The 16,314-nt window shown below is 42.6% G+C and overlaps 1 protein-coding gene across 4 annotated transcripts in view; it reads right to left on the reverse strand.

Annotated features, from left to right (window-relative positions):
- The window catches only part of LOC138200422 (discs large homolog 1-like protein), a 101,096-nt gene extending 85,137 nt beyond the window's left edge, over positions 1–15,959 (reverse strand). Inside the window, exons 1-4 of one of the 4 annotated variants that reach the window (XM_069153059.1) lie at positions 15,815–15,959; positions 14,590–14,760; positions 11,684–12,497; positions 10,767–10,863 (exon numbers count right to left, since the gene is read on the reverse strand). In XM_069153059.1, the coding sequence (XP_069009160.1) occupies positions 10,767–10,863; positions 11,684–12,497; positions 14,590–14,760; positions 15,815–15,833 (1,101 nt within the window). In that variant the 5' untranslated portion in view covers positions 15,834–15,959. Of the gene's footprint in view, positions 1–7,876; positions 7,922–10,766; positions 10,864–11,683; positions 12,498–14,589; positions 14,761–15,814 lie in introns of those variants that run through there. The other 3 variants (XM_069153060.1, XM_069153061.1, XM_069153063.1) reach the window with 3 other exon arrangements.
- Between the last annotated feature and the right edge of the window lie 355 nt (positions 15,960–16,314).

Here is a 16,314-nt window from a genome sequence, read left to right on the forward strand (position 1 = left end):
AGGGCAGAGGAAGTCAAACAAGTCAAAGCGCACTCTTCAGCCGAGGCTCTTGATGCGGACGACTGGGCCATCTGGACTATCACACACACGCACACGCACACGCACACACACACACGCACACACACACACACACACACACACACACACACACACACAGTGGTCTCTCAGTGGTTGTCTTTGCCTTCTCACCTCGACTTGAAAACAAACAACGCCGCATGACAGAGAGGGTGAAACAACGTGGAAGAAAGCAGAGGGTGCAACGAACAAAGGGTGATTGTGAGGTCACTGGGGAAGATATTATAGGATGGAAAATTAGGCGAGAAACAGGCGGATACCATTTAAAGTAACTTCATAGGTTTACTGCTGTAATATTCAAACCACAATCCAAGATTATGCCTCCGGTTAGATTTAAAGCTCGTAATCAGAAATGAGAATTTATTTTTATTTTGGAAGGTTTTCCAACTGTTCACAGATAAAGGATGCCGAGCTCCAAGCCTCGAGGAGCCAATTAAGTTCAGAAGTTGATTCAGGTAGACAAGTCATATAAATATTGCAGTGACATGAAAGGTTATTCTGAGCACAGCAGGAACGTCATCTTCTTCCACAGAATACACAGAAACTTACACATGTAAAACCTTGTGTATTTTCTGTGTAATGTAATAATGAATAACTGAAAGCTTTGATCTCTCTGTGATTTTTATTTAGACATGATATAAAATGGTTTCATGGGAGGAACAATGTTATTTTGGATCCTTTATTAGATTTTTTTTTTTTAGCTTTATTTATTTGTCTGCTGATATTTTTGCCGACTTTTGGTATGATTACATGTATATATTATATTATATTATATTATGCTATATTTAGATGTAGAGCATGTAAAAGCTCTAATAAACTGGATGCAGATCAACTCACGTTTGTTTGATTTCACCTTTACCGACATTAAGAAAAGGGTCATATAATTATAAAAACTATTCTGAATTCATACACTAACTTCTCTCACATATTTTGGTCTTGGGTTTTATGCAGAAACCTCACGTTGGACTCCTTCAGAATAAAACAGGGGGCTCATGTTTTTTAAGAGTTAGCGCTGGTTCAAGTGCCAGCCTCCCTAAAGTCTCTGCTTTTGTGATAAGCTAGTTGTCTTGACAGCAGCTACACACCGAGTCCCTCCGTGTTTGCCAAGGAACACATGGAGATCCTGATGATGTGTGGACATGTACACAGAGAGACACACACACACACACACACACACTCATACATCTGGCATAGCCACAGGCGTTCTGGATCATATGACTCCCGAAACATAATGTGAGTGTAAATATAGAATCGAATGTCATCACAGCCTAAATTACTGCAAGAAAGAGAGAAAGGAAAGAAAGGAGTGAATAACAAACGGGGAAAGAGACAGAGAGGGAGAGGGAGAGGATGCTACCTCATGAGCCTAGCAGGCATGCACTACATGTTAACATTAGTAGGTCAGCCAGCACAGAAATAACTACGCTGCGTGTACTGTATGTGTGCGTGGTGACCTCACACGCTCCCGTCCAGCCAATCGTGGAGGATTCTCCATTCTACACGCTGGCCAATTGAAAAGCACTGCATACATCAACATTTCAAATACGGTCATGTGATCTGCTTTTACCAGCTGTGCAATCGGTTTTCACACGAGTGAGTTTTCCTCCATATATATCTCTCATCGTCCCTTTTTAAGCTGCTGCGTGAGGACACAGGGACTCCTGCTGACACCTCACACCAACAAAAAACTCCTCAGAAAAGAGTTAATTGGCTAGTATTTAGTGATCATTTCATAATATGTACAACTGGTGGGAATGTAAACTGCCAGTATAGTTAAATGTTCAAGTTACTGCAGAACAACAATGTGAGAGCTCACCGTGTCGGTGGGTTTGTCACACATACAGTGCCACTATGTGGCAAAACACAGGCACAGCAGCACCCTGATAATATTTCAATATTTCCATATATATTGTATTGAGAGAACATTACAAATCGGATATTTTTTTGAGAGTTCTGAGATTTAAAATAAAGAAGAAATACTTAATTTTCTAGGTCAGCGATCAGATTTAGGCAGATCTGTAACATTCAGCGTGTTAAATCTTTTGTACCAAAGACATTTTCACAAGTTACTGTATATCTCTTCTACTGAAGCAGCATTAACATGGGTGCATCTGATCGACTCATCGGAGGCTTGTTCAAGTCGATCAACTTGCAGCCATTGTTCACCTGTTCTGAGCATTATGTCTGTACAGAACAGAGCTTACTATGATAGAGGGACACGTGGTGCCAGAACTAAGTGAAAGTGTGAGAAGTCAGATTGTTATTCTAAGTAGAGAGGAGCTGATGGTTTTCTAAGGGGCGATGCAGGGGACTCTGAAATACTTTGTGGAAAAATAATCAGTTGTATCCAAAGTACAATCAGACAAACCAACAGTGAGCACACCATCAGAATATCAATTCAAAAAGCTTTGTTTACAGAGAGTGAAAAACACCTTCATCCGAGATATAGAATTTGCTTGTCAAAAGAAGTCTCTAAAACACTTTCTCAGGTGGTCAAACCAGGTGGGATGACGTGTACCAGAAGTTCCCAGTGGAGGATTGGAAAAAAGTTCTACTTAGAGATGAATCCTAGTTAGAGATTTATGACAGTAACAGGAGGCTGAATGTAAGGAGGCCAACAGAAGAGAGACTGATTCTGCAGTGTATCAAACCCACAGTGACTAATTGTGGGGGGAATATTAAAGTCTGGAGCTGGACACCTGCACCAAATTGACTTTACACCGGCCAAGGAGATAATCTCCACCCTCTGGGATGCGTGTTAGTGGAGAAAGATTCATACTGCAGCAGGATAATGACTCCAAACACATTTTTGAAGGTTTAAAGAACCACTTGAAGATCAAGGAGTCCAGACTGTCGCTGACTTTTCGTCGATGATCACCTGATTTCTACCCCACTGAACATTCCTGACATGACAAGAAGCTACTTGGCTCGTTGTCAGATCATGCTGGGAGAACACGGGTCACCAGGTTTGAACAAACTCGTGGAGTGCATACAGCTCAAAGGCAAGTCATTAAAGAAAAAGGGGGGGGGAGCTTCTTCTTTTTTTTTACAATTTTCAAAGATTCAACTTTTCAGTGTAATTGTTACAGTGATATTCAGATAAACTCTAAATAAATGCAAAACATAAAGCGCTGGTTGGCTAAATGTGCTATAAAAGGAGAAAAGATGGTTAATATGGGATGTACATATGCATAAATATGCCAAGCATATGCATAATAACAGAAATAGCACACAGAAAACTCTGTCTAGATCTGAGTGTTACTGAGCTATAGAAGGGTTGAAGCCCTAATGTGAAATATTTTTGGGGGTTTGTGAGGACAAATCTTATCAGTGTATTGTCTGCTGAACCTTTTGCATCTGTACTAAAGGCAGCAACATAAACCAGTACAAGACATGCATGTGCAATGGCCCTGATCTGCCCTCTAAAGGACGGGAGCATTCGAGGGTCACGGGTTCATGAATCTCTCTTTTGTTCAATGACTTGACTGAACTGAACTGAGATTAGCTCAGTTTCCTGCATTGGTGTTTGTATGTGTGTATAGGTTAGTATCTTTGTATGAGTGTGTGTGTGTGTGTGTGTGTGTGTGTGTGTGTGTGTGTGTGTGTGTGTGTGTGTGTGTGTGTGTGTGTAGCTTTGTGGAGATTAGTCATCTGCTCAATAGTATTAGCTACCAGGAAAGTAGACCACCGAAAAACACAAGTCCATTCTGTCATACAGCCACTATTACACGTGTTCGTCAGGCTTTCATTCCTTATCCGCCTTTCAGACAGGTGATTTTATTTTTCAGAGAAGAGCACTTGTAAATCCTTGGCCCCGGAGTTGACCCGATGTAACCAGACAAGTTGGGCTGATTGTGGCTGAGGACGGCAGCCCGGGAGCCAAATGGGAGCTCGCCTCTGGATCTGGCTTGATTTCAAAGAGGGTGACTTGGATGGCTTTGGCCTGAGGAACAGCTCCATGTAGCTGGGTCTGGGGCATGTTCAGTGACTAATTTATTGTGTCCCTTCATTAACATCGAGGTGTATAAGTGAAGTCAGTGTATTCATTAATTTAGCTTAGTTGCTAGCCTGTTAAAATGGGAACAGGAGTAAGAGGGCAGAGTCAGCACTGGGATTGAAGCAGTAACAGGCAGCTATCATTAATGTTAAAGCCATGCCCTTTGTCCCTGGACGAATTCCTTTTAATTACTCGGTTCTTTTTGGTTGTCAGCCAGCATCTGTGCCTCCTCGTACCTCTGATACAGTACCTCTGAAGGGGCCTATAACACTGAAATATGTGGACGCTAACAAGAGAAAGAACATACAAAAAAACTGTTTTTTCTTTTTAAATGTATTTACTTAAGGATCACAGGACATGTGTTTTATCTGAGATACCAAGTAAACACACGCCTATGTTTAACTTAAAACAAGCTGTAAAACCAACGTAAAGTTTGCTTAAAAAAAAAAACCAGCACAAACAAAACAATGCACCCGATTCTATATGTTTTACACAAACCACACATTAATCCAGAGGAAATGGCTTCTTGTAGGTGAAGTTGATTAAACCTCTGTTTGCTTTGTGAGTTACTATGAAAACTACAAGACTCTGACCACTTTCTTCTGAGCAAAGCACCAGAAAATAAACTGTATTAGAAACAAGTGAATATACGTTACATTGACTGAAGATGCAGAGTCGCAGTGGTCCATTTTCTCATGCAGCCCCCGTGCCGGCCCAGTAGGTGTGACCTACACTGGAGACCTACAGGCTTAGTCCAATCCTTTGCAACAAGTGCGGATCACACAGAGCCAACGCAACGTTTTAACTTCTGCCCGAGGGTCTCATGAAGTGAGGCAGCCTGGGACGGCGGTCCTACATTGCTGTGTTAGTCCTCCTGCAAATCCATCTCTCCGCTGCATGCATTTGGGAAGTTCTCTCCCTCTTCCTCTCTCCTCTCATGCCCCTTCTCCCGTTTATTAATTTGTCAGCTGTGACCTCTCCTTAGAGTTACATCACAATGCCAGCTGGACAGTTGAACAAATGGATGGAATGATACGTTTTCTGACAAGTGAGTGAAATAGTCCACCAAAGCGAGGTAAGCAGTGGCCTCATGTGCTCAGACAATCAGAGATTCTCTCTCTCTCTCTTGCCCTTTGTCTCTGTAATTTTTTTTTTCCACTCCTTCCTCTTCTTTGTCCGAAAATAGCTCCACCTCTGTAAAGTCTATTAGCAGCCTAAGGTAAGCCTCTTAGAGACTCTTGCTCTTGTGGTGCACATGAGGCCAGTACAACAATCACCGACTGATAGAAGCAGAGTGGGATTTAAGACGGGATATATAAGATAAAGAGGAGAAGGTAAAATCCACATACAAACATTACCAGTGCAAACACGAGTTGCTTCATCTCCTGTACAAACCAACACAATTGTTGACGAAGACTGCAGTTAAAGTCGGAGGGAGTGATTGATAGAGGAAATAATCAATCAGGATGAGAGAGGATGTACTTAAATACTCTCCAGCAGTAATCTATCAGTCCTGAGCTCAGGGAAACCCTCCATTTTTAAATCCACCATCTTAACGAGATAAACAAGATTGACAAGATGAATATGAGATGGAATCCCTGCAGTCTGTTTGCATACCTTCAGACGTATTTGTGTGTGAGAGTAAATGTCCACTAATACCTTCTATCATTCACCAGATTCCTTTGTTATAAATGACCGTGCAGCTTCTTCCTGAGGCTTCCTTGTGTTGTCAACACAGAACTGACTAGTTATTCACACTATTGAGGATTGAACAGTCTCAAAATCACAATCCTGTATTTGCCAGCATGTCAGCAGATCAAGCTACAAACAGATAATTCCACATAAAGAGGCTCGTGAACCGGATGCCAGACAGTACTTCTCGTTAATGCGGCAGGATGACCAAAAGCCAAAGCCAAACTCAGATTACAAGACTTTTGTTGTGATTTTCCCAAAAAACTTTTGACCTCCGAGCTTAACACAGCAAATCGTTAGACCAGCCAGAGCGGATGAGGACACAGGTGAGTCCTCATCCGATGAAGTCACACCCAAATTCATTTTCGACGGCAGCCCTCGGACCAACAGTGACAGACAGCCAATGGGAGCGAGATAGGAGTTGGACCAGGATAAACAAAATTCTGTTTGGGGCTATGAGTCCGGAACACTTTTGCATTTAGATGAGTGTTAGAGAACACGTTGCATAACTTAGTTTGTTCCAAGCACATGCTGGCCTTGACACTGTGCGAGGGGCAATCAAAAAGTTCAGAGACTGCTGCCGTTGCGCCCAAACTGAGCGTAACACAGTGATGTGCACACAGCATCGACATCAGCACCTGAGTTACACATATTTTGTGACCATCGGTACGTGCGCATTTGTGATTTCAGCACGGACCTGTAACTTGAGAGTGCTTATTAAATTTCAGGGGACAGAAACTAGTTGCAGGGAGACAACGAGCCTGGGCTGTGACTCATGTTGAAGAAACCCAAGTGCCATTGCGCCAGATTCCAGTTTTCTCTCAAATGCCTAAGAACATCACAGTTGAACTCGCTGTTGACAGTCTGACCTGTGAGGGAATGTCAAAGAAAACCGACCTGGTTGAGCTCCTGACCTGACGCGCCTTCTTCGGTCGTGGACAGTTACGTTTTGCCCCCGTTGAAACGTGAACGCCACTCAAAACAAAACTAAATTCATTGCTGTAGACTTCCTGAAGCATTTCAAGGGTTTCCCCGAGTTTGACACAAAGTTTGATGTGCGCTTTCTGCTAAAGTCCATGACCAAATCGTAAAAGCACACATACCACTTATCCCAAACACCGATATTGGTGCTGATGCTGATCAAGCTACGTAACTTGGAATACTTACTCATGAAGGTTATAGATCCACCGTGCTCTGCGCACATTACTCGTCTGTGCTCCGTTCAGGTGCGACTGGAACCATCGTGAAACTTTTCGATTGATCCTGTTGTACCATTTGCCGTTCTGTTCTAATCACAGCACACGTATCAGTGTCATTCTCCAGCCATCTATTGTTGGAACATTGTTGGAAGCCAATCTCATCTCACTCTGGTTCTACTGCTTTAAATGGGCCATGCATATCTGAGCACACACACATATGTGCATAATGTATGGGTTCAATCTTGCCAGCCTAGTTTTCCGCCCTGCCTTCGAGACCAGTCAGTCATTCAGTCAACCAGCGCATCAGTCATCTACCTACACAGCCAGCCAGTCAATCTTTTTGAAGTGTGTGTCCTATCAACCCAGTTTCCTGTCTCTCTGGGTGTCACATGTTGTCAGACCAACAGCTGAGCAACAGCTCAGCTTTCCCATTAGAGTCGCTTCACCAGAGCACAGCCTGTTCCTCTAAGATACCACCTTATAGCCTGTTCGTTCTCAAACTGCCATCTGTACAATAAGCAAACTGTCCTCAATTTGATGTGGCTAATTGTGAGCAGATGCCGTTAGTTTCCCATCATTTACTAAACCTGCAGTTGATCATGAAAAGCTTCATTTGGATGTGGAAGAAGGATTCAGAGCTCAGTTTTCCATTCAAAATCATGCTACATTGACGACACTCAAAAACACCATGCGAGGACACCTGGGACATGTGCACAAGCTGAACGCACTGTATCAACACAAAACTTTAAGGGATCGCTGTGACGACTTAATGAATGCAATTGATCACAAAACCTTTAAAATTTAGTTATTAGAACATTTTATCTGAAGCTGAATATCCACATTGATGCTTCTCTAATGTCCTGATTCGTTTTGTCTCTACTCTCCTCCAACCCGTCCTGTTCCTGTGTCTCACCTTGGTAGTGAGGATACAGATGCAGTCCATCCTCACCAGTCCGACCGGCAAACTTTCACCAAAACATCCTCCAGCTGCAACTTTCCCGCTCCACCACTCAGCCGCTTGTTGCCGTCCGTGGCATCCCTCCGTCGTCTGTCTGTCTCCTCCTTTTCTTTCATCCCTCAATCTCTCTCTCCTCCCTTTCTCATCTCATCTCCACCTGTCCTTTCATCGGGGCGGCGAGAAAAAAGGACTTCTCCGCTAAAATAGAGGCCGACTCAGAATCATGTCAGCTGTCCCGGTGCACCTCCGCCCGCCCTCTTGTTTTCCAGCTGCCGTCTTCGTTTTATAGCAGCTGGTAGCCACATTTTGACCTCGAAGAGAGCATGGCTCGGAATATATACCGGCATGCACGCAGACCACACTCAGAGTACAAAAAAAAAAAAAAAAAACAGGCAAACATCTAGAGACAGGCGCAGAAACGCACACACATGGATGCACAGGCAAACATTCACACAGACAGACGTGTATACGCAGACATAAGCACACACACAAATTCATATACTACACACACACACACACACACACACACACTACTCTGCTGTTTTATCAGGTCAGGTCTCTGTTTGGCAGGAGTGGGGGGGTTAGACTGAGTGAACAGTAACAGCGGTATAGCAATGGATGCTCTACTTTCAACTTTGACTGTGGGTATTGGTGAATTTAGAGCTTCGTATGCAGCCTGAAGCTTCACACAGAGATGGGATTTCACTCAGTCAGGCTTTTTCTAGTTACACAACATTACTACGATTGATGGCGAATTTGAAATGTTGCAACATACTGTAATATGCGTACTGTCGGAGAGCCGTGGAGCATGGAGAGATTAGAAAGTTGGGCGGAGTGGCAAATCCATGTGTCACACTCAAATCTCCACCATAACAAGAACACGCACATAAACACTATTTCCTCCTCTATTCTGGCCAGCTCTGTCCATCTGCTCTGGGTTGTGCAAATGAACACGATGACCGGGTCTCATTTTCTCCACGAAGGTTCGCTCAGCCACTCAGAAGGGCGGATCAATCAGCGACAACCGGGCGTGGCCAAGAGCAATGACACTGAGGTGAAGTGTTTGTTTGGAAGTGTGGTTCCAACAGTGGAGGCAGTGGTAGAGCTGAATGAAGGGATACGACCAGTTGTAGCAACACAAATAAATATCGCCGAATTGAAGCCATTAAAAACTTTTTTTTTTTTTTTAAGTCTGTCATGGTCATTTACATTCTGATCACACTGGGGGAGGGTCTCTGTTGCTCTATTTCTATGCACAATATACGTCTTATGGTAGTCGATGTTGATTGGTTAAAGACTGCTCCAATAGTTTCAAAATTAACCCGATTTTTACACCCATTAGGGTGGATCAAGCGGAAGCCATCCCTAATGCATGGTGGCCACAAATGATCTACTCATGCAGGGAATTTGTATCTGGCTAACTAAAGACTATTTTAGTGATCATTTTAGTAATATTCATTAAACAGCATTTGATTGAAACCTTGGTCACCTGACACTTCCAAAATGTGACATTCCCCTTTTTGTCTTATTAAAAATGAATAATACTTCCATGGAGGAGAGCTAAATTAATCACTGCAGCTTCCATCACTGAGCAGAACATGAATGTATCTGGAGATACCACTAACTTCAACACAATACTTGCAGTACATAACTGGAAGGGAACGTGTTGCCTGACGCAGATACAGCAGTGTAAAGAAAGCCCTTCATTACCAGCACAGTTTCCCAAATGATATATTCTATCAGCAGCAGATCAAAGCAGCAGCGTGCACAGTGGAAGCCTGCGGTCAAACAGCCCAAAACAAGCCACAGCATTCAAACCCGATTTTAGCAAGATCAACAAGACAAAACTAATGTCATCAACCCTCCCTCTGAGCCCGTTCTGCTGACTCTACTGAACAATAAAATGTTACTGAACTGAATTGATTCCCTTTGTCATATTATGTAATGTGATGTAAGCCAATGTTCAAACAGCCAACCTGCATGTATGGCCTGCCCACTCAGTTCTGCCTGAGGCAGCCACCAGTAGCCTTTCAATGCATTGGTTCTAGAGGAGCCATGCTGTCACTGGTAAATCCATGTTTTACCCGACATCAAAACTTCTTCCATGACGGAGAAGTGATAGTAGACACGAAGCATAAATTCCAGGTAATTTAATTAAAAAACGTCACATTCTGTGTATCATTTAACCATATTTCTGACTTAAAAGCGCCAAGAAACCTTACCTTGAGTGACCATGTTTATTCTGTACTTAGCGAGGTGAACTGTCCTAATTTCTTTATATCCACACAAGACAAGACGATGCTAACACCAAGAGAGAAACTGGGAAGACATAGCGGGGACCTTTGGTGCAAAAGTGCCATTAACGAGAAAGCCTCGATCATTATTGGTTAAGAAGATTAAAAACATGTATTAACAAGAATCATGTGGCTCTTTCAGGTCCAAAGACAATGATGACATCATATATCTTGCGTTGTTTAGCCGATGTTGCAGCGCCACAAGATAGCAAAACTTTATACTACCTGACACATGCCAGCAAAATAAAATCTGCATGAGAGAATTATAAATCTTTCCCACCTGATCATATAAATTGAAAATAAGAAGTGCATTACCAACATGAAAAAAAGGGAGATAAAGGCGGACACGTTTTCTTTTTAAATTAGTTTCTTTCAGACTCGAAGATGAAAAAAATCTTTTTTTTCTTTATCCAGACTTGCAGCTCTCCTGGTACCCAACAACTGCCGTCACCAGAAGGGAGGCAATCTGTGTCTCACTCCGCTATGAACCGCAGAGAGATGTCCTGCAGGCTTCCTCAGGCGCTAACACAAAACAACAGGAGATGTCTTACCTTGTTGGGGGTCAGCGGGCTTATAGCTGGCCTGGAGCGGGCTGGACCGTGGCTCGGGCTAGTGGAGGTGACTTTTACCGGCCCGGGGCTGGTTGGACTGCAGAGATCAGGGAGAGAGGGTGTCTGGAGGTGAACTCTGAAAACTGTCAGTTATAATTCTGTTCTATCTATACCTGAACTCCCAAAAGCATAAAGCACTGTTGTATCATATAAGTACCCGTTACCTAACCAATGTGGCGTGCATTTATTTCACTGTACAAAGCACGGCATGTAATCTTAATGTGTTAACACAATAAAAGTAATAATTTGAGACATTTTTATGAAATAAATGCACATTTTATGAATTTCTCTGAACACAAACCAAGATAGGAATTAACCTGCAGTATATTGGATCTTTAAGATACCTCTACAAAGTGCTTTAAAAAATGTTCCTCTCACACAGACACACACACTCACACGCCAAAGTTACCAGAGCTGCCGTGCAAGGTACCCGCCTACCATCGGGAGCTAAGGTAGGTAGGTAGGTAGGTAGTTACTTTATTAATCCCCAAGGGGAAACTTTTTCGCTACAGCAGCATTTATAGATACAGCAAAGCAATAAAATAACAGTAAAAAATATTAAATATAAAAATGCACAGTATATACAATAAAATAGAATAAAATAAAATAGAATAATTCAATTAAATTAAAACTAACTAAACAATAGTGCAAAGTTTTTTTTTTTTTTTTTTTTTTTTTTTTATTTAAACAAACAAGAAAAACAGATAACGGTGTTATTGTTGTGTGATGGATTTTGCCAGAGGTGAGTTATTGTACAGTCTTATTGCAGTGGGCAGGAATGATCTCCCGTATCTGGATTCAGTGTCTTGCCCAAAAACATTTAGGTATGTGGAGGAACCAGGGATGAACCAACATACCTCAGACGAGGTCCTTTGCTCAGCTGCCCAGTAGGACTCGTGGGGCTTCGGCTGCTGAAGGTAGATTTTCCCTGGTTGGGGGTAGTTAGACTTGGGCGGGGGGTCACTTTACTTAATCCCGGGTCCTTGCTGGTCGTAAGAGCTGTAGAGATGATGGTAGCGTCTGTGACTTTGCCGAGACCTGGACTGGTGCTCGGAGTGGTGCTGTTGGAGGTAGGTTTGTCTGGACTGGTTAGAGGCACGAGGCCTTGGATGGTGCTGGAGACGAGGGCTGAGACAGTCACTAGGTTGAGGTTCGGAGGGGCAGGAAGGCTTTCTGAGGAGCTGGTGGCAGTAAGATGTGGTTTTGTTCCATTCAGTGATACTTCGAGAGATTGGTTTGTGGTTTTTTTACTGTTCGCTGGGACACCGGGGGAAGTGGCAACAGAGGGAGAGGAGGGTTTCGAAGTCTCTGCCGCAGGTGATTTGGAGGCTCCAGGTTGGATCGGAGGAAGAGGAGCACGGTACTTGACTTTGGCTGGCTGTGACTGATCCGTGCCGGACTGTGTTGAAGGGGAAGATTGCTTTGTTGCGGGTGTTCCTGATGGGACTGGAGGGGCAGGGGACTTGATTGACTTGCGTTTGGGGGCCAGCGGTTCAGCTTGGGTAGGTCCAACAGAAGCCTGGGGCTGCAGGGGACCCGGGGAGGGCTGTGGCTGGACTGAGGGTTCTGCTGGCAGGTCGCAGGAGGCAGAAACTTTCTGAGGACCATCTATCTGGTCCACAGAACACTTGGTGTCTGCTAGGATGGTCAACTCATAGAACTCCTGGATGTCTGGTGAGAAAAGAGGAGATTAGAGCCAAGATGAATGAATGCAAGGTTTGATGGTTTAGTAAATGAGGTTATGATACATTGCAGGAATGGATCAATTGACAAAAGTCATGGTTTTTTTTTTTTGTTTTTTTTTAAGAATACAGAAAGCTGATTTGATTAAAAAGAAAATGAAGCATAAATTAAAGTCCTAATTAATTAATCTTCTTACACATTTACATTTATCAATACAATTGTAATTTCCAAATTGAACATTTACTGCTATTTTGTTTTACATCATTTTAAAAGGGAACTCTTTGGATTTGGGACAGATGATTGAACAAAATAAGACATTAGAAAAAGTGTCACTGTGGGCTGCAGTTCTCACTGGTTTTTTTTTTTTTTTTGACAATTTAAAGACCAAACAGCTGATCATTAAAGATGTGAAGGGAAAAAAATTAATGGATAATTTTATATATCATAAGAATAATCACAGTCACAGCCTTAAAGAGCGCCTTGTAGAGACCCCAAATGAAGCAAAGCTAATACACTGATGCCCTCTAGTGGAAGCATCAGGCTACTGACACCACAGTCACAGAGAACAGAAACTCCCTTCTCTACTTTAAAGAGGAATAATTCATTCCTCTGTCATTTCCCTTATTTTTTAGAAGTGTCTAGAACTGACAGAGTTTATCACAGTCTCTATTATGATGAGAGGTATCATTTCCCCCCCTCTCTTCATACAGAAGTGACAGATAGTAAATCAAACACACAGCTGTGAGCTCCGGCTGCCAACTAAGAGATGATGAAGAGGAAGAAAAAAAGAGGTACTATTCGTATGGAGAAGTTGCAGCGGCATGTGTGTAAAATGAAAAGAAGAGTGACGAGTACAAAAATGAAAACGAAAGAGGCATTAACGGTGGAATTACCAGTAACAGAGACCCAGTCAAACATATTGTGTCTTCATCACAAGTAAGGATCAATACAAGGAAACATATTTAACTGCATTACACAGGAACAGCATTACTTCATGATACAACTTTAACACACCAGAGACAACTCAGTTAAAGGTCAAAGTTACACTCAAAACAGAAACTCAGTGAAGTGAACAGCTCTCTCTCTCACACACACACACACACACACAGAGAAAGAAAGGAGTGTTACCGTAAGTGTTAAAGGTGTGGGTGGGGCACAAAGCATGTAAGACAAGGAACCAGTTTGTCGTCGTGCACACAGAAACACACACGCCTGGCGGTTTTGTTTCTTTAAGCACAACTCCAGGTCTCGCCGAGCATCCGAAACTTCTTAGACTCTTAACTCTTTGGGGGAAGTTGCACATGGCTGCACGAGAAGCGTGCCTTTGTTCCACAAAGAGCTCTGTGTTCTCAGTCCCACCTACATCTGTGTGTTCTGATCTCCATTTTCTGGCATGTCACGTGATAGCTCAGCTCAAACGTCTTGTCGACGCTGTGAAAACTGCAGAAAGCAAACAGTGCTCCTCTCCATCTGTTGTGATCATTCCAGCCCTTCTGCCTGCGGGCCTATTAGCCTACTGTGGCATTTAAACACAGACATGGTCCTGCCTTCATATGAGGTCCCAGACACATAGTGTCACACTGCACCACGCCATTGAATTTGAAAACATGACACATGCTAAATGCAAAACAAACCTGGCTGCAGCAACATTGACCTCATAAACCTATATTATTATTGTGAAGAGCAATACAAGCGCAAAACTCAAGGCTGAAATGCAGATAGTTTATGTTTTATTAGTGAAGGTTTTGACTTAATGTAATCTAGAAATTGGAAAACTGCTACATCTCTTTTCGTTAAAAAAAAAAATCTCTGCAAATTATTCCATGTGAACTAGTTTGCTTAGAAACTTCTTTTAACCACAAGGGTAACAGATTTATGTTTTGCTTGAACTGACGCTTTAATTCAGTGTAACTATGTAAATTGAAATACCTAGATCTCCAGTAAGACACGTTATGCCAGAGGGCAGGGAAATATGCTCGTGTATGAATTAAATTGTTGCTAAAATTGCCATAAAATGCATTTAATTCTCAGCAGAAAACACCCCAACCCCAAATAAGATGACCAAGCCAAATGTTCTTACCAAGAAGAGCACTGAAGAGCTGACTTTGGAAGACATTGATGACTCTGTCCAGAGACTGCTGCAGCTGCCGGTCCTCCTCCACTGGGCCCTGTTTGGTCTGTTTCTGGTTCTGCTGCCTCTGGTCCAGTTTGACTCGATACTGCTGAAGCAGCTCCAGGGCTCGCTGAGCATCTGAACACAACATATAAAATAGGTAACAGTAACAGGTAGGTTTTATCTTGTGAAATGGAATGACAAAATGATTATTATAATTACTATTTTCTTCTCTATTTCCATCCCAGCTGCCTGTGTTCAATACTCGGCATCAGTGTTGAATTGTTTGACGGCAAATAAAAATGGTCCGTTTCATTGAGTACTTTACATGCCCATAATTGTTTGTTTTAGAAAGATAGATCAAAGTGCATGTTCACCCTCAGCTCACTACAATTTTTTTTTTTATAACAAATAGTGAAATTTTGATTTGTGTTGAGTAATATCTTAAGTTAAGGGTGGACACACTACAGTATTTGTCTGCATTTTATGGATTAGGAAGGACTATTAAACTTTATTACCATGTTTATGTAGCCTTGATGCCCTCATGCTGAAGGGCATAAGGGCAGTAGAGTTTATGGTGTAAAGGAAGGTGCAGGCTACATTACAGTCTCTCTAAACAGCTAATTAAACCGGAAGAACTGACACATCACCAAGCTCTAAATAAATGTGCCAGCGTTCAACTTTACACGTTTATTCTGGCATGCAAATATTTCAAGCCAAATTACAGTGTCCAATGTCAATTTAATAATAGTTACATACGACTACATTAATGGTGACAGGCCATGTGTGTGCAAATCATTTGCATTAACCTTTTAGACACGACATAAATTGATGCATTTCAATGCAAGCCTCCGAAAGTGCTGCCGAATTAACTACACCGTCTGAATAATTAGAAAGAAAAAAAAAAAAGCTGCTTAGTTATTTTCTACAATTCGTATCTGTGTGCCAATAAACAATTTAACCTTAAATTAAGGACGTTTTAAACAAGTTTCGCGCTATCGTGAAGAGGAGCGCTTCGCGGAGCCATCGCGACAACACAACGTGCTGGAGTTGATCAAACTGATTCATTCCATGTCGTTTCTTTAACAGAACAAAAACACGAGGGGCGAATATACTACTGGGGTGAAAATAAAGAGGGGAAATTCATGAAAAAAAAAAAAAGAAGAAAAAAAAAAAAGAAGAGGTTATTTACCTTTCTGTCGCACGGGCATGGTGCCTTCACGCAGTCCTCCGCCCCCGCGGCTGGTGTCTGTGTGCGCCTGTTGTTACAGATGTGAGCGTCTGTCCCGGGCAGCCTCGGAACTGGGACACCGAGCTGTCACCGCGACAGCCAACGCCGACGCGTCTTGTGGTTAGGACAGAAACAAAACAAAAACAACGAATAAAGTCTTTGAAAGTCCCGAGAAAAACTTTTTAGGAAAATAACAACAGCTGACGTGACGTGTTGACAAGACGCCGCGTGGCTTTTAGTACGCGGAGTACCCGGAGTAAAGTCCTCTTGCGACTGTTTTTTTGGTAAAACTAGTTCTCCATTTCTTCATCCAGGTGACTTGACTGAAATACGCTGTCCGACCGGTTAGGCGGTCCTGTGGGATGAACACACTCACACACTCTCTCTCTCTCTCTCTCTCTCTCTCACACACACACACACATTCATGCACGCACCTCAAAACACCTTCAAAGCAGGTTAGA

The sequence above is a fragment of the Embiotoca jacksoni genome, unplaced genomic scaffold (assembly GCF_022577435.1).
Source record: "Embiotoca jacksoni isolate LCO1_2020_lvr unplaced genomic scaffold, fEmbJac1.0.p SCAF_19, whole genome shotgun sequence".
Classification (NCBI taxonomy): Eukaryota; Metazoa; Chordata; class Actinopteri; family Embiotocidae; genus Embiotoca; species Embiotoca jacksoni.